Below are 19,256 nucleotides of genomic sequence, written 5' to 3'. Positions count from 1 at the left end.
ACCGTTGAGAGATTGCACTAGCGAAAGTACGGACGCTAGGCCTCATTTTCAAGCATTGCAATACTGTTTTTGTGCCTGTTTACTATTTTCTACCTTGCTGTTTTTATTTGTTCAGATTATAAAAATATATTTCTACCATCAATATTACACTTTTATCACCATCTCTTCGCCGAACTAGTGCACCTATACAATTTGCCATTGTATTGGGTGTGTTGGGGACACAAGAGATTTCTTGTATTTGGTTGCAGGGTTGTTTGAGAGAGACCATCTTCATCCTACGCCTCCCACGGATTGATAAACCTTAGGTCATCCACTTGAGGGAAAATTGCTACTGTCCTATAAAACTCTGCGCTTGGAGGCCCAACACGTGTCTACAAGAATAAAGTTGCGTAGTAGACATCAAGCTCTTTTCTAGCACCGTTGCCGGGGAGGTGAGTGCTTGAAGGTATATCTTTAGATCTTGCAATTGAATCTTTTAGTTTCTTGTTTTATCACTAGTTTGGTTTATAAAAGAAAACTACAAAAAAATGGAATTGAGGTTGCATCATATTATTGATACTCTTTATAATATCTTTCTTGAAAATGATGGATCGGAAAATTGTGCTCAATTGTTAGAAGAAGAAGTCCCAATGTCTTAGGTGGCCATGAGGGCCCACTTGGAGACTTGGGATCTCAGCAGGAAATGTGAAGGTAAGGTCAAAGTCATTTCTATTCATGAATGAGACCAAGACCCCTGCCTTGGAGGTTTCCTCCTGCAAACGCGAAGGAGTTTCAAGCCCCCCTGTGCCCACGGTCTTTCCCATGGTTCGGGTGGGCACGGATATGGATGGCAGGACAGGAGTGAAGATCCCTCAGCTAAGGGCTAGACCGGACGTTTCACTGTCTGATGACGAGTGGCACACAAATCAACCTAAGAAGGATTCTGCTTTGTCAAAAGCCATGGAATGACGGAATTCCCCTTGCTTAGTTTTCGCTCCGCTCGTGCGCGGCACTCCTTGCTTGCAGAGCGGCATATCGGAAAAAGAAGGATTGACTTTTTATACGGGGTATCCAAAATGCTAATGATTATTGCACTAGTCATGAGAAAAATGTTTCTTATAAGCATGTCAATTTTTGCGGAGTGAATTGGGAGTGCATTGGCAGACCAAAAAGGGAAGATAGATTTTGTGAGAAGCATAAATATTTAGAAACAAAAAAGTTGCAAGAGAGGCTAGATGATTGTGCTGAAAGATTTAATTTTTTTTGCCATCCTTGTGAACTTTACAATGAACGTGGTCATTTAAATCTCCAATGCAGATTCTTTCATGATCAAATTGTGCCCAAAAATTGTTGTAACTTCATTACCCTTGAGCATCATAAAGATCTTAGTCTTCTTTTTGGGTATGAAGAAATGAAACGTATAACTAAGGGTATTCCAAAATTTAATCTCGAGAGATTTCTTGATTTTGATCTAGAGGAACTTTGTATGGGTGGTAAATTGCATTGAGAATCCTTATATTGCCAACTATCTAAAGTCAAGAAAACAAATAGAATATGAAGAGATTACTAACGGAAAGGGAAAATATTTCCCAATACCCTCCTAGTGTTTATTATGATGAATCAGGTAATGAGGAGGAGCTTCCTATCCAACCAATCTCATCAATAAGAAGCTTGAAAAGATTATTTAAACCCACACATGATATGGTGAAGAAGAATAAAAGATGAAAGAATAGAGGTAAAAAGGTATCTCTCCCAAATAATGTTGCTCCTATTATTGTTGTGCCTCATGAAAATGAATCAAAAATAATTGTGGAACATGTTGCACTTGATGATGAGTTTGTTATGCCTATTGCTTGTTGTGATGATTATGATTGGGAAGTAATGATACTTCTATAATCTTGGAAATCTTTTTGGCACCAACTTGGGAAATTATGATGATAGCAATTGTTATACCGTTGGTGCTATTCATACTATTAATGATGAGAGTGATTATGTTTATGATATGCCAAGCCAGAAGCTTGGGGATGCTATGTTTGATGCTAATGACATGTTCGAGAATTTATTTGCTGCAACTAATGTTTGTCCCAAGCTTGGGAATGCTATGCTTAATGAAGATGATCTTTTTAGTCCCCCTACTTTGAATTGTCAAATTTGCTATGATGATTGCATGCCTCCTACATATGATTCTTATTGTGATGATACTTATGTTATAAAAAGTAGTGATAATTATTGTCATAATTTTGAATATCCCTTTTCTGAACATTACTCTTTTAATGTGGAAACAATTTATAGTATTCTAGTTTCATATGATACTCCCACCATTGTGAATGAGAATAAAATTGCTTATATGGAGAGTAATAATTTTTCTATGCTTTTGGATCATGAAAAGATTATGTGATGGTTATATTGATGGATCTATTCATGATGCTACTGAAAATTATTATGAGAGAGGAACTTATCATTCATGATGTTCTCTTGCATGTTTCAATACTTATCTTTTATGCGAGCATCATTGAACTCATCATGCCTAGCTAAAAGGTATTAAAGAAAAGCGCTTGTTGGGAGACAACCCAACACTTTTACCTAATGTTTTTGTGTGTTCACATGATTAAGCTACTGTATTAATCATGTTTTATAGCTTTTGTTTCAATAAAATGCCAAGTAAAGCCTTTGGGATCATGTTGGGTGATAGTTGATTTGATCTTGCTGAAAAACAGAAACTTTTGGGCTCACGAAAACAATTCTTATTTTTAACAGAAAAGTGATTTTGAGTTGATTCTTTTTGAATAAGTTTAATATACAAATTTCTAAAGTGGTCCTAATTTTTCATAATTTTTGGAGTAGCAGAAGTATGGTTTGAGTACAGATTACTACAGACTGTTCTGTTTTTGACAGATTATGTTTTCAATGCATACTTTGCTTGTTTTCTAGTTTCCATGGCTTATATTGCTCAATATAAATTGTGGAAATTATATGACACAGTAGGCATTGTGTGAGAACAATTATGAATCTTGTCTTTGACAGTACCAAAAGTGAAATGGTTTGGTCTTTATCATACTAACCTATCTCACAAAGTTCCGTTAAGTTTTGTGTGATTGAAGTTTTCAAGTTTTGGGTGAGATGTCGATATGAGGAGAATAAGGAGTGACAAGACCCTAAGCTTGGGGATGACCAAGGCACCCCAAGGTAATACTCAAGGAAGATCCAAGCAACTAAGCTTGGGGATGCCCCGGAAGGCATCCCCTCTTTCGTCTTCAACATTATCGGTAACCTCACTTCGAGCTATGTTTTCATTCGTCACATGATATGTGTTTTACTTGGAGCATCAATTTGTTTTTCTAGGATTTTCTTGCTGTTATTTATAATAATGTTTTGCATCTTTTATTTCAATAAAAGTGGCATTGATAGCCTTTACTATGCTTATTTTACAAGTCTACATGTTGCTGTTTGAAAACAGAAAGTTTACCAATGTTGCAAAAATTCCCTAGAAAAGTAAGAATATGATAAAATTTTTAAACTTTTTTCAAAGTAAGCTCTGATAAATTTTCCACGGTGTGGTAATTTTTCATAATTTTTGTAGTTAGGGAAGTATGATGAATATTGCATTCTTTACAGACTGTACTGTTTTGGCAGATTGCTGTTATGTTTGCATTGTTTGTATGTGTTTTCTTGTTTAATGATTCTATTTGAGGATAGGAGTATTAAATATTCAGAGGCATTTAGTATGTAATCTTGAATAATAATTTTAGTGATTTGCTACAGTAGAGAATGATAAGGCTTTTGCATTGGTTTATACTAACTTATCTCACGAGTTCTTGTTGAGTTTTGTGTGGATGAAGTTTTTAAGATTTAGGGAAACCGTGAAATAAAAGGAATTAAGGAGACACAAAAGCTCAAGATTGGGGATGCCCAAGGCACCCCAAGATAACATTTCAAGAAGTCTCAAGCATCTAAGCTTGGGGATGCCCCGGTAGGCATCCCACCTTTCTTCACCAACAATTATCTGTTAGTATCGGTTGAGCCTAAGTTTTTGCTTCTTCACATGAGTTGTGCTATCCTTGGAATGTCATTTTATTTTGTTTTGCTTGCTGTTTTAATAAAGTACTTAGATCTGAAAGTTTTTAAATAAAATAGAGTCCTCAAATAGTTGCCAGGGAGGCTAGGTAAGCGGCACGCGCACATCCCGTCAACGAAGCTCTTTTCTATGGAATTGCTCTAGTGCTTAACTTATATCTTTTTGAGCACGGTGTGCTTTAGTATTTTTGAAGAAATTATCTCTTGCTTCACTTAAATTAATTTGAGATAAATAAATATTATTCTCATGATCTTCACTTATATCTTTTTGGAGTAGCTTGTCATTTACTCTTGTGCTTCACTTATATCCTATGAGTAAATCGTTGAATGAATTGAATATCATGAAGTTGAAATTATATCATGCCTAGTGGTAGATTCACACTCGGTTTAGAAAGTGAAATCTTTTGAGCTTGACAATCACAATATTGGTCATACAAGCAATTCATTAATAATTAGTAGAAGCAAGAGAACTTTCACATGCAAATATACTATCCTGGAAATCTTTTGTGATTGTGAGCCCCCATCAAAATATTATATGCCAAAATTGTTGACGTTGGACAAGGAAGACAACGTAATGGTTTATGTTTGTTCATATTCACATAGAAATTATATTCTCATAGATCCTTCAACATGTGGTGCTTGCCCCCCATCTTTGCTAGCCAAAAATTCCGCACCAAGTAGAAATACACTTGTGCATCCAAAAACCCTTAAACCCAAATGTTATTTTCAAGAGTCCACCATACCTACCTAAGGATTGAATAAGATCGTTCAAGTAAGTTGTCATCGGTGCAATAAGGCAATAAAAATTGCTTCTAAAAGTGTTAGATCATTTAGTGTAAGATAAAATTGAGCGTTGTACGAACTTGTGATGTCAAAGAACAAAATCGATAGACTGCATAATAAAGGTTGCTATCATAAGGGGCAATACAACATGACGTTCTTTTGCACTAAGGGGTTGAGCATACAAACAAATAAGCGCATGGCAACCTCTGCTTCCCTCTCTTAAGGGCCTATCTTTTACTTTTATGTATTTACTTTTATGCAAGAGTCAAAGTTTTTCTCTCTATTCCTTTTTATTTTTCTCCTTTGGCAAGCTTCATGTGGTGAGGAAAGATCTAGGCACATATGTCCAGTTGAATATGGGTAGCATGAGTTATTATTGTTGACATCACCCTTGAGGTGAATACGTTGGGAGGCAAAACAATAAGCCCCTATATTTCTATGTGTTCGGTTGAAATTTTTTGCTCATGTGTATGCGGTGAGTGTTAGCAATCATAGAAGACTATATGATGGTTGAGTATGTGGAGCTCTTACTTAAACTCTGTTGAATAAGTTGAATTACAATTGCTTGGTGACTGAGAACATAGGTTGTTGAGTTTCAAGAGGATTCATTGTTTGAACCTTAACATGTGAATTGGTTGCTACTTTAACATGAGAAGTTTTATAAGAAAGAATCGCTGTTATGATGCTAGGAAAAGTGATTCAAATTATCATTGATCAAACTTATGCACTTTGCTAGCATTCACACTTCATAAATTATTTCTTTTATCATTTATCTACTCGAGGACGAGTAGGAATTAAGCTTGGGGATGCTGATACGTCTCCAACGTATCTATAATTTATGAAGTATTCATGCTGTTATTTTATCATTCTTGGATGTTTTACAATCATTTTATAGCAACTTTATGTCATTTTTTGGGACTAACCTATTGACCCAGTGCCCAGTGCCAGTTGTTGTTTTTTGCTTGTTTTTTACATCGCAGGAAATCAATATCAAACGGAGTCCAAACACCGCGAAACTTTTTGGAGATTTTTTATGGACTGGAACACTCAGGATGGGCCAGAGCAGCACCTGGGGGTGCCCCGAGGGGGGGAACAACCCACCAGGACGCGCCTGGGGGCCCAAGCGCCCAGGTGGGTTGTGCCCACCTCGGTGGCCTCCCGCACCCTCTCTTTACCCTATAAATTCCCAAAAAATTTAGAAAACCTCGGGGTTAACCTAGATCAGAAGTTCCGCCACTTCAAGGCTCTGTAGCCACCGAAAACCAATCTAGACCCCGTTTTGGCACCCTGCCAGAGGGGGGAATCATCTCCGGTGGCCATCTTCATCATCCCGGCGGCCACCACGATGAGGAGGGAGTAGTCCACCCTCGGGGCTGAGGGTTTGTACCAGTAGCTATGTGTTTAATGTCTCTCTCTCTCTCTTGTGTTCTTGAGATGTCACAATCTTGATGTATCGCGGGCTTTGTTAATATAGTCGGATCATATGGTGTTTTCCCCTCTCTATCTTGTGATGAATTAAGTTTTCCCTTTGAGATTTCGTCTTATCGGATTGAATACTTTTATGGATTTGAGAACACTTGATATATGTTTTGGCACTCTACTCGCGGATTCTCGAGGTGACATTGGGGTAGTCTATGCATAGGGGTTGATGCACGTTCTTGTCTTTGTTTCTCCGGTAGAAATCTTGGGGCACTCTTTGAAGTTCTTTGTGTTGGATTGAATATTACGAATCTGAATTTGCTTTGGTGTTATTTTAGTACAAACTCTTGGTTAGATCGATCGGAAAGAATAGCTTGGTGTTATTTTAGTACGAACTCTAGGATAGATTGATCGAAAAGAATAGCTTTGAGGTGGTTTCGTACCCTACAAACAATTCCGTCTTATGTTCTCCGCTAGATAGGAACTTTGGCGTGATTTCTTTGTTGCACGTTGAGGGATGGTTATATGATCCAATTATATTAGCACTGTTGAGAGATCGCACTAGCAAAAGTACGGACCCTAGGCCAATACCGTTTTTGTGCCTGTTTACTATTTGCTACCTTGCTGTTTTTATTTATTCAGATTATAAAAATATATTTCTACCATCAATATTACACTTTTATCACCATCTCTTCACCGAACTAGTGCACCTATACAATTTGCCATTGTATTGGGTGTGTTGGGGACACACGAGATTTCTTGTATTTAGTTGCAGGGTTGTTTGAGAGAGACCATCTTCATCCTATGCCTCCCACGGACTGATAAACCTTAGGTCATCCACTTGAGGGAAAATTGCTACTGTCCTACAAAACTCTGCGCTTGGAGGCCCAACACGTGTCTACAAGAATAAAGTTGCATAGTAGACATCAGGTGGCATGCCTCGCTCTCAGTCTTCTCTGCGAGGGACGTGACGACCTCAACCAACTGCTGAAGTGAGGATAGGTCGGCACGAGCAAAGGCCAAGTCGGCTTGGGCGGAGGCCTGAGCCTCCTTGGCGTCCCTTTCGCGCTGCTCTGCTGCGTCCAGCTTCGTCCTGAGGGCGGAGGTTCTACCCTCAAGCTCGGCCTGTTGCAGCCCGAAGAGGGTCTCCTAGAGCTCCAGCTTCTGACGGTGCTCATCAGCAAGGGCCGCCCGAACTTTCGCCACCTATTGATCAACCTCTTGCTGGATCCTGGCCTCCCGAGCGGTGACGGCGTCCTCAGCCGCGGCTGCCTGGTGCTCCCTCACCTCTAGTTGCTCGAGCGCCAGGCTGTGCTCCAAGACCTCAAGCGCCAGCGCCTCCTCGCGCTCCTGAACCTCCTCATCAGAGGGGGCCTCACTCGGCAGTGCCACCAGGGCAGCCCTGCGCGCCTGGATCTGCCGCTCGAGGACGGCGTTCGAAGTGTGAAGCTCCTGCTCTCGTCTCTCGGCCACCTCACAACGGCAGTCGGTGGCCCGGGCTTCCTCCTGTGCATGGGCACAGGCTTCACGAGAAGCTGCAAGGGATACCGCAGTGCTCGCGCGGGCGCGCTCGTGTTGAAGGTGCCCAAGGTTGATGGCGACCTTCAACTGGTGCCACTCGCGCGCCAAGCGGAGGCCCTCCGTCTCGAGGCGGGCATCGACATCGGCAAGCTCTCCTCCGAGCCGACTCAGCGCGTTTATCCCCTGCTGGAAAAGGTCATGACCGACGGTGCTGCGCCCATGCGCAAGCTCCAGCGCACGGCCAAGCCCTTCCTTCGCGTCGGGGGCTATTGAAGAGGCGCGGAGTGGCTAACCCATCTCCGGCAGGGGGCTGGTGCCCAGCATTTCCCCAGCCACTTCCCGGGTCTCGACAAAGGCGCTGGGCGGCATGGCCTCGCCACTCGAAGATGAAGCCGTTGCTGGGGTTGCCCGGCCATCGGCGGTGACCAATGGAGGAGCCCTCGGCACGCTTCCTACGCTCCAGGAGTGACCGCGACGGAAGGATGCTGGGAGCACATGCTCACGACCTCTCAGTAGCACTCCCGCCTCGCGGACCGGCCCCGCGCCTCACGCAGGTGTTTGGCACGGGGGACTCGAAATCATGAGCAGACCAAGGACCTATGGGGGTCCCTACCCAGGAGGTTTTGCCGCCGCAACCAAAGGGATCCTGAGGAGCCAGGGTCAGAAAAGGATGCGCCACGCGGAAAACCACAAAGGTAAGGTACTTACTCATCTACGGCTATGTACTTCCTCTACTTCAGCGGCCGATAGGCGTCAGCACTGCAGCTCGGGAGCCCTTTCCTCTTGCGGAGTGCTTCAAGGTTCAGGCGAAGCGGGCCGAGGTTCGGGGCATGGCCCTTAGCAGCTGGGGCGCTTGACGGGGCTTCCGGGATGGCAGCCTCAGGAGCACCGGGCCGCAGTTGCTCACCAGCCGCCACCTTAGGACCACTTGCCCGAGCTTCGGGGGCGACCGCCTCAGGAGCGTTGGGTCACACCAGGTCTCCAGCGGCCCCCTCGAGAGCGCTCGTCAGAACTTCAGAAGCGGATGCCTCGGGAGCACCTGACGACACCCGCTCCCCAGCGGTACCCGGTCGCATTCGCCCCCCGCATGCACATCTGGGGCACGCGCCGCAGGGTCGACGCGCACAGGAGCCACCAAGAGATGGGATTCAAGCGAGGCCCTTCAGGGCCCCCCAGGCGTAGCCCCCACTCATCAAAGAGGGGCATCTACTTCACAAAGTCCTCTTTGTTCGAGCAGTGCCACAAGAGGCAGCTGTCCTCCGGGAGCGCGGCAGGCGCTTGGTCGCCCGTGAAGAGCACGAGCATTGCGTGCAGCGTCTTGGAATGGAGAGAAGGCACCTGGAGCCTTATGGGGTCCTTGGGGCCGATGAAGGTCCACATTGGGCGAGAATGGCGCTGGAGCGGGGCGATGCACCGCCAGACGAATTCCTTCACCACCATCGGCGCCGTCACCCCGACCTTCTTCAACTTGGCCAACCTGGACCAGACATTTGCAAGCTGACGGTTGACAAGCTTCATGTGCCCCCAGCCGGAGCTGGGTGCCGCCGGCGCTCGCGGGAGCAGGAGTAGGGGCTGAGCGTGCCGGCGTCCATATACACCCAGTGCTTCTGGAATCCGCTCACATCTGGGCGGAGCGTGAAGTCGATGTCCGAGCCAGCTGTCGCCGCCATGGCCTGGAACGCCACGCATCCCGAGCGATGGCAGTCGTTGACCAGGTGGAGCGAGAAGAAATGGCGAAACAGGGCGACAGATGGGGCAATGCCCACCATAGCCTCGCACAGGAAGGCGAAGGAGGCAAGGAGGATGATGGACCGGGGGTCCAGATGCAGCGCATGGATCTGGTAATGTGAAATTATGGCATTGAAGAAATCAGAGGAAGGGGGACCAGGCCGGCCAGGAGAGCATGAAGATGGATGGGGATCTCGGTGGCCTCCATGTCAATCATAGTCCGAGAGGTAGGCCAAACCGTCGTCGCCATCCACTCATTGGAATCGGCAGCAAGGGCCGGCCGGACCTTGTCCAACCCCTCCCGATTGATCATCGTCGACCGATCAAGAGCGGGCTCCAAGACCGGCCAGGATTCGGCGGGAGCGCAGGCCTTTCCGTTCTTCTTCGACCTCGGGGCCATGGCGAAAGGAAGTGTTGGCGCCGGCACTGAATCTGGGAGAGAGGTTCGAGTTTGAAGGAAAGAGGAGGAGCCAAGGGCGAGCACGACAAGCAATGATGGCAAAGCTGCGCTAGCAACGGGCAGCCGCCAAGCCTCGTGGATATCAAGGCTGTGTGTGGAAGTGGGGGCGCCCACGTCCCATCAAGCGCCACACGTCGACTAAGGCCGCAGGCGGTTGGGGCCCGCGGCGCTTCACCCTTGCTCCTTGGCTTCGCCTAGAAGCCAAGTCCGAGCGTGCCTTGGGCCCGGGGGCTACTATCGGCATTCTGGGAACGGGGGTACCCAGACTTGCCTGTCTGCGGCCCACGGTGTGGCTCCATCGACGGCCTGGTATGACCGATCTTCAGCACCAACGACTCAAGACCCTCGCAAGGGGCCAAGCCTCGCGGGGCGGACGACATCAAGACCACAGAAGGAGCAGCCTCCTCGGGCTGGCTCCTGAGGAGCGGAGGTTTCTATGCAAGTCCTCACCTCGTGAGGTTCGGATGATGTGATCCATGACAACCAAGGCCAGGCAGGCGCCAGTGGGCGCAGTATAGCAGTTTCCTCTTCAGTGCTAAAGAGGCAAGCGCAGGCACGGAGTCCCGAGGAATCAGCCAAAGGTTTCTATGCCCGTGCTACAAGACCAAGACTGCCAGGACAGCAGGACAGAGGTCATCGCCGAGCCCACCACGGCGTTACGGCCAGAGGCTTTGCAGGCAAAGACTACCTTTTGTCAGGATAAAATGTACTAGTTGTCTCCCTTCGAATTTGGCCGTTTTGGGATCCCTTCCCGCCTTCATTTGGGAAGAGGACCAAGGCCACTATAAGTAGAGCAGCACCACCACCATAGAGATGGAGGGGATCCATTCCATCCTCACCCTGACCAGCTCACACAAGCATAAGAACACACCTCCTGAGGTTGTTCTCCCACTGAACTAGTTCATCCTCAGCCCCTCGAGGCCAATCCACCACAAAGCAGGAGTAGGGTTTTAAACTACAAGGTGGCCCGAACCTGGGTAAACTGCCTTGTCCTCTTTCCTTCCAATTCATAGAGCTAGGCCGTGGGATCGACGAGTTGGTAGACTGGGGAGGTTGAGTTCTTCGCACGCACCCCAGGGTTCGAATCTTTCAAGGGTCTGCAGAGCCCGAAATCTGACAGGTGCGCCTCCCACACTTGTGGCTCCCTCGTCCACTTCCTGGCCCAGCTCCGGTGCTTCAGGGGTCTCTTTTTTCCATAAAAATCACCATAATTTTTAGCCCATTCCGAGAAGTTTTATTTCTGCACAAAAAATGACACCACAATAGTTCTGCTGAAAACAGCGTTAGTCCGGGTTAGTTCTAATCAAATCATTCCAAAACAATGTAAAATTGTTGTAAACATGGCATGAATACTTCATAAATTATAGATACGTTGCAGACGTATCAGTGTCCCATCGAGCATGCACGGCGGATAGCTCGCACGCGTCCCGTCGAGCCTGCGCGGTGGACTGGTTGCATGCGTCCCGTCGAACCTACACAGTGGACTGCTCACACGCGTCCCGTCAAGCCTGCACTACGGACTTCTCGCACTCGTCCCGTCTAATCAAATAGTTGCACGCACGCCACCTACTATAGTTAAATTTTGGCACACAATACAAAGTGGACTAATAAATCAGGACCGATGTAGTACTCTCCAATAAAAAGAGGGACGCGTGGCCACACGTAAATGGTTACTGGAACACCCATAGTTCAAACAATACAACCGTTTTGCGATAGTAACGTGTCAGCTACTTGTACCAAAATGCCTATGTTGGCTATTAATGTGTACGTTTTGTCTCAAATTGGACAAAAAAATTACCACGACATATATCTGCCATACATTGACACGATGCCAAGTTTCATGACTTTCAAGCGGGTTTTGGATTTACAGGATTTAAAAACCAAGATTCTCAATGTTTAAGGCGAAGCCAGGACGCCGAGATGTTTGTAATTCATTCCATTCATTGCATGGCACCTAAACATGCACCCAAGGACACATGTATGATTTTTCAAGCAATTTGGTGCACTGGAGCATGTGCTTGTATTTTAAATTCGAATTGTGGACATCAAATGTCTAGAAAACTCAATTAATGTATAAAAGAATGCCAAATGAACCCTGAACAATTTCATATTTCAGCAAGAATCTCCTGTTGGTCTATGTTGCGTGTAGAAAAAGAATACAAGGCGAGAAGAGGTAGCGATTGTCGTTTCGTCCATAAGGGTGACATGTTCCCTATTGGAACCACGAGGTTTCATGCGAGAAGCTCCGATTTGTAAGAGGCTTGTACCAAACTTTCCCCAAATTAAACAATTTTTTTACCTCGATATATATGTGCCATGTCATGACACTGTGCCAAGTTTCATGAAATTCGGGTGAGTTCTGGATTTATGGGGATTTAAAAACCAAGATTCTCAATGTTTGAGGCCGAGCCAAGACACAGATATGTTTGTAATTGATCCCCATTTCTTGCATGGGACCTAAACATGCACCCAAGACACACGTATGAATTTTCAAGCCATTTTGGTGTACTGGAGCATGTGCTTGTAGTTCAAATTTGAATTATGGACATTAAATGCCTAGAAAACTCAATTAATGTATAAAAAGGACAAACTCAATTAATGTATAAAAAGGACAAACTCAATTAATGTTCAAATTTCATATTTCAGCGCGAATCTTCTGTTGGTCTATGTTGCTTGTAGAAAAAATATAAGGCGAGAAGAGGCATCGATTGTCGCTTCGCCCAGAAGGGTGACATGTTGACTATCGAAACCACGAGGCTTCTTGCGAGAAGCTCCGTTTGTAAGAGGCTTGTACCAAAACTTGCCAAAATGGACAATTTTTTTACCACAACATATGTGTTCCATGTCATGACACAATGCCAAGTTTCATGAATTTTGGTTGAGTTTTGGATTTACGGACATTTAAAAACCAAGATTCTCAATGTTTGAAGCCCAGCCAGTATGCCGAGATGTTTGTAATTCATCCCCATTTCTTGCATGGGACCTAAACATGCACCCAATAACATATATATGATTTTTCAACCCATTTTTGGTGCACTGAAGCATGTGCTTGTATTTCAAATTCGAATTATGGACATTAAATGCCTAGAAAACTCAATTAATGTTCAAAAATGCCAAACAAACCCTGAATAATTCCATATTTCAGCACGAATATTATGTTTGGTCTATGTTGCCTATAGAAAAAAAATACAAGGCGAGAAGAGGTAGCGATTGTCGTTTCGCCCACAAGGGTGACACGTTCCCTATCGGAACCATGAGGCTTCTTGTAGGAAACTCCGGTTTGTAAGAGGCTTGTACCAAAATTTGCCCCGGATTGGTCAAATATTTTACCGCGCCATATATGTGCCGTGTAATGACACCATATAAAGTTTCATGAATTTCAGGTAAGTTTTGGATTCATGGGGATTTAAAAATCAATATTCTCAATGTTTGAGGCCGAGCCAGGACACAGAGATGTTTGTAATTCATCTTCATTTCTTGTATGGGACCTAACATGCACCCAAGGACACATATATGTTTTTTCAACCCATTTTGGTGCAGTGGAGCATATCTTTGTAGTTCAAATTTGAATTATGCACATTAAATGCCTAGAAAACTTAATTATAATGTATAAAAAAGGCCAAACGAACACTGAATAATTTAAAGCAGTTATGCTCAACCGTCTGGCACCCGTGGGTAAGCACTGTGTGCACGCGTTGTGCTAGCTCGCGCTTCCTTCTTTCCTAAGTTTTCCATATTAATGGTGTTATATATATATATATATATATATATATATATATATATATATATATATATATATATCCAAACATGCTACCATTTCCCTACACTCCCCCAATCGGTTTCTCGCCAGTCCTCCCATCGGTTTCCCGCTGCCAGTGCCAGTGGCATAGAAGGCTAGGCAGCGAAAGATCGGCCATACCGCGGTATACCATTCCAACCATGCCAATCCGGCGAAGCGCCGCCATCGTCATCAACCTCCTCGACAAGGAGAACGAGCTAGAGCTGGCCGGAGAGCCAGAACGGTTGTGCACCGCCGAGCAAGAGAGGCAGTGCGCTTGAGCGGTATCATCACGTGTCAGTGCTTGAGCTGGCCAATGTCTACACATGTGTTCGTCACCGCCCATGGAGCGGAGCAGAGCAAGAGTGGGAAAGCGATGCCGTGCAAGAGTAGGAGAACACCGCCGTGCGTCAGGTGCGGTGTGCCGCACTATCTGAGCGGAGCCGTGTCAGCATCCTGTTGACTCAACCAGTCGAGAGGTCATTTCCAGGGCCGATAAGCATCCCGATTCCCCGCCAGGATTTGGCAGCCACCGTCAGTGCCATAATTGCGCTGGATGGCGTACACACTGCCAGAATCCGCTGCCACGATGCTAATGGGCTGGTCGATTGGCTCGTCGACCTCCTCGGCCCCGAGGTGCCGCCAACGACGAAGCAGAGCAAAATGCTCGCAGCAGCTTGGAATCGACTGTCGCCCTTCAAATATCCTGGCCGGAGATCGATATTGTGGTACACTAGTTCCGTGAGAGTATTAGATGCGTGGACAAAGGCATGTACCAGTTCATGCTCAGCCAAGAGTCCTCGTAGGTTTAGGCCTTGTTTGTATCAGTTTTCGCCCGGTTTCCATAATTAACTGGGCAACTATATTGTTCTTAATTAATGAAAAGAAAAGCTTTTGCTTCTTCTTGCAAGTTTTATGTAAAAAAAAATTAAGTTTGAATGAAAGTGGTCCGGTATGTAAAGATTGCACACGGTTTCTAAAAGCACAAACGTGTGTGATAGTAGGGAGTAGGTTCCACACGATGACCATCGGGAAACATCTTAAAGGCGAGGAGGCAACTCTTATCAGCAAGGGGCAGCTTCCCATCCGCTAGCCGAGTTGAATAAAACACACAATTTAAGCGTGCTGGGGCTGGAGTAGTCTGAGGATGGGTGACCAGGTGGGAAGTTGCTATATCTCAAGCTTGATTTAAGCGTCATGATGCGGTCATTACAGACATTTAGCATCTAAATGTGTCTGTAGTGACCTCTCATGTCTATTAAATAAACCTTGATGTCCTTGTTTTGGAAATTTGTAGAATGATGTTTTTGTTATTTGTTGTTTTGAAAAATCAGAGAATTATCAAGATCTATGGGCTCACACGATCTATCTCTTTGACCACAACGTACGAGAAGGGTTTGACCATGACGGGTTTCTCTTGGTCTATGTGGCATGTGAAAGTGTAACTAATTTCAGGGTGGGTTTGATAATTCATAACAACATATATCTTATTGAACTAATGTCCATTCAAGTTAAATATTTCAGGATGTTCAATGATTAACGTGGCAAGGATTAGTGATTGTGGACCCCTTAAAATGCTAAGGAAATGGATTGGCAAATGCTCAAGACTCTACATTTTTTGTTAAGTGATCCAAGATCACATTGAGTCCATAGGAAAGCCAATAGCATTAAAAGGGGATGAGGTGTTGCTTAATGATCTTTTTGCTCAAGTGCTTAGTAACATTGCTCCAAAACCCTCAACCACTTTCTCCATCCAAATATGTCCAAACCCTATATTCCAACTCAGCCCCACCGAAAATTTCCTATCTGGAGCCGCTGAGTTCATCTGGACTTAGCCACTGCCAAACCCTAACAAATCTCGGTCCCACCGAGATGGCCTTGCCAACTCTCTGTTACTTATTGCTTCACTTCGGTCTCACCGAGTTGATGCAACCGGTACCACCGAGATGGCTTGCCAACTCTCTGTTGCCTTATTGCTACCACCGAGTTGACACTATCGGTGCCACCGAGACAAGGTTTGCCCTAGCCATTGCACATCGGTCCCTCCGAGTTATATTGAACCAGGCGACTCAAGCGTGATTGCAATGACGCTGGAGTAAGTTATGACTGCGACATCTTCGACGGTGATCTTTCGTGACTGCAGAATTTTGAGTTCAGGCTTTACTAAATGTATGAACATTGCGATCAGAATGCCAACGCGTTGGCCCACTTGATAGCGAGGGATAGTTTTCAGTCGTCCATTTCATGTATTTGGGACGATGATCTATTGGTGTTATATCACTGAGCATGGTAAAAAGTATCTACTTCTACCGATGAATACAACTTTGATGCAGAGGTCATGGGTTTTAACTTCTTTTTTCAAAAATAAATAAATGAATAAAGCTAGCCGAATGACATTCCCTAAAAAACATAAAGGAACGTGCATAACATGCACTTTGTTTCAGTTATGTTCATGACACTCAAGGTCAACGCTCAAAACTAACAAACAAACAACCAGCAGCACTCCACCATTTAATATCATATCTTTTCCCCTACGCTTATCCCAGCCAATACTTGCAGTTACATCGCAGGGTGACTTAGTAGTAGAACCAATAATCGTACTTATTTCTTAATCGATAAGACTTTCTTGTCTTTGTACTTGTATAAATCTAGAAATGATTATGAATCTCACTTGTTAGCACCGATCTAGGAATGGTTATGAACCTCACTATTCAGAACAAGTATTTAACGTCGATTTAATTTTTGGAAATGCAAAAATTCTGACGTCGGATTTTTACGCATGTCAGATTGAACATTTTTTTATAACAAAATTACATGTCGCGGGTATGGACAATTTTTTCAGCACAAGCATGGCAAATTCTAAAAAAAAGACTAAACATGCCGGGATTTGACATGCATGCTGAAGAGAATTGCCATGCTCGCGGCACGTAATTTATCATAAAAAACATTTGTTTTGCCATGTTTAAAAATCTGACATCATATTTGCAGCGGGCTTTTTTCTTGAATCGTCTGAAAAGTATAGCAAAATAGTCTCGAAATAGTTCTGACCAGCTGGGATGGGACAGAGAGTTGTATTTTTTTAGATGAGCTGGAACAGAGAGTTGACTATTGGCCAGTTCATATGCTTAGAGTAGTTGCAACTTGCGGGTGATGCAAAGTTCCAGATCAGGCATGTTCATCTCCTCCACAAACTCAATTTACATTCTTTTTTTGTCATCTACTATGTATTACGTGAGTTGGAAACAGACTAGATCGAATGGAGGCTCACGCCGGCCGTTGACCTTCTATTTGATGATGCATATATAGTTTGTATGCATGCTACTCTGTCTCAAGCATTTGACCTTTATCCCGTTCTTAATTTCCTGCCCCTGCAATGAGGGAAGGCAAGCCTGATCCGGCCATCGCCGTCTTCCTCGCCGCCCTCTTCATTGCGTCGGCGGTGCCCCTGATTGACGGAGCCGACGGTGAAGAGCCCGTGACGCAGCTGTCCAACGGTTTCACCGCGACGCACTCGGCCGACGCGCCGGGGCGGTTCGAGCCGGTGCTGTACTCGCACAACGGCGTCTTCGCCTTCGGCTTCCTCCGCGTCGGCTCGGCGTCCCTGGACCTCGCCGTCGTCCACCTCCCTTCGTCCTTCCCACTCTGGCGTGCCACGCCGGCCCGTGTCGCCGACTGGTCGCGCCCGGCTACGCTCTCCTTCGACAGCCGCCTGGTCCTCACCGTCCCCGGGGTCGGCGAGCTCTGGAGCACCCTCAACGTCGTCGGCGATACGGTCGCGCTCCTCAACTCGTCCGACCTCGTCATCCGGCTCTTCAACCGGCGCGGTACGCCTTGGCGCAGCTTTGAAAACCCATCGGACACGCTCGTCCTAGGCCAGAACTTCACCATGTCCTCGCCGCCGCTCATCTCCAAGAACCGCCGCTTCTCTCTGCGGTTCGCCAAGACGTACATGGCGCTGCACATGGAGTTCTATGGTGGCCGCACGAGGCCGATGTACTGGCAGTACACGGCTCGCGAGGCCCAGCCAGAGAACGCAACGCAGCCGCCGGTTTACGGCCGCCTGGACAGCCGCGGCTTCTTCGGGCTCTACCTCCTGGGTGGCGACCAGAGCGTCGACATGCTTGCCTTCGACACATTCGTCCGGAACCTCACCGGCGCCTTCCGGCGGATGACGCTGGACGACGATGGCAACCTCCGCGCATACTACTGGACCGAGGGCTCCAAAGCTTGGACCTCCGACTACAAGGCCATCAACGGGCCGTGCGAGCTGCCGACCCCGTGCGGCGCTTACGGCCTGTGCGTCCCCGGAGGAGCGCCCAAGTGCCAGTGTCTCATCAACAGCACCGCATCGATCGCCCCGCCATGTCGCGCCGAGGAGTCCACCGACCTCTGCGGGGGCGGCGGGGGGCAGCTGTTCGACGTTGTGCGGCGGAACCGGGTGTCACTGGCGTACAAGGAGCAGCTGCCGTTCGAGACGTACAAGACGGCGGCGGAGTGCGAGCAGTCGTGCGCGGCCAGCTGCAGCTGCTGGGGCGCGGTGTACAACGGGGGGAGCGGCTACTGCTACCTCATCGACTTTCCCGTGGAGACGGTGGTGTACGAGGCCGACGACCGGAAGGTGGGCTATTTCAAGATCAGGAAGGCGCAGCAGCAGAGCGCAGCGGGGCGGGGCATGTCGCCAGGCGTGACAGCCGCGGTGGTGGTTGCGTCGCTGGTCCTGGCGAGCCTGGCCGTGGCCGGGGCGTACATCGGGTGGAAGCGGTGGCTGCGGCAACGGCGGGCTGGCGGTGTGGGGATGGAGCAGGAGCTGACGCCGGGACATTACAGGGACCTCAAGTCCATGGACAGCCCAAACAATTCCTTCAAGACGTGATCGGTGCGACTGTATTGAAGCTGAACCCATCGCCCGGACGTTGCGCGCTCCATCGATCGGTACCATGCCCATGCCATGCGGATTGCTGAGCTGCAGAGCTTGGAGAAAGAGGATTGATGGCTGCAGCCAGCTCTGCTCCATGCAGAATTACATAGGTTACAGAAACTTGTTTTTTTACGTAAGGGATCGTAGTGACGTAGTCCATCCATTGTGTAGGGTTTTTCGTTCCCATTCTTTTCACCATCTCTGTATCTGAACATGTATGCTGAATCGTGTATAAGTATCCGGTGGTGATTTCAACATCATGCATTGCCAAGAAAAGAGCAAACGATAATTTTGATGCAAGATATCCTTTTATATTTAATGTTATAATTGAAAGTATGAACCTAATTAAGGGAAATCGTTCTCTTTGGCAAGTAATTTTTGAAAGAAAATCTAGTATGTCCTAAGTGGGGTTTTGGTGTGATAACAAGTGATTAGGGGCCTAATGAACATGTTGACTTGTTTGAACAGTTTTAGCCTCATACATAAAAGATACGATGTCTATTTGACTTCAAGCTTCATTTAAGAACACCACACTATTAAGAGAGGTTGCACAAGGTATGAGGTGGATTCATGGGCCAAATACATCTTATTTCATC

General features: G+C 46.2%; 1 protein-coding gene across 1 annotated transcript; it reads left to right on the top strand.

Moving 5' to 3' along the window:
• Positions 1-17,089: 17,089 nt before the first annotated feature.
• Positions 17,090-18,844, top strand: LOC123124563 (PAN domain-containing protein At5g03700-like). Its single transcript, XM_044545153.1, has one exon. The coding sequence runs from the start codon at positions 17,116-17,118 to the stop codon at positions 18,613-18,615; it is 1,500 nt and encodes a 499-aa protein (XP_044401088.1). The 5' UTR covers positions 17,090-17,115; the 3' UTR covers positions 18,616-18,844.
• The last annotated feature ends 412 nt before the right edge of the window (positions 18,845-19,256 follow it).

Source organism: Triticum aestivum, chromosome 5D, assembly GCF_018294505.1.
Source record: "Triticum aestivum cultivar Chinese Spring chromosome 5D, IWGSC CS RefSeq v2.1, whole genome shotgun sequence".
Taxonomy (NCBI): Eukaryota; Viridiplantae; Streptophyta; class Magnoliopsida; order Poales; family Poaceae; genus Triticum; species Triticum aestivum.
This window is presented reverse-complemented; position numbering and strand designations above follow the sequence as displayed.

Excerpts from the sequence above, each read along its gene's own strand:
- LOC123124563 (XM_044545153.1), top strand. The coding sequence starts at position 17,116 with ATGAGGGAAGGCAAGCCTGATCCGGCCATCGCCGTCTTCCTCGCCGCC.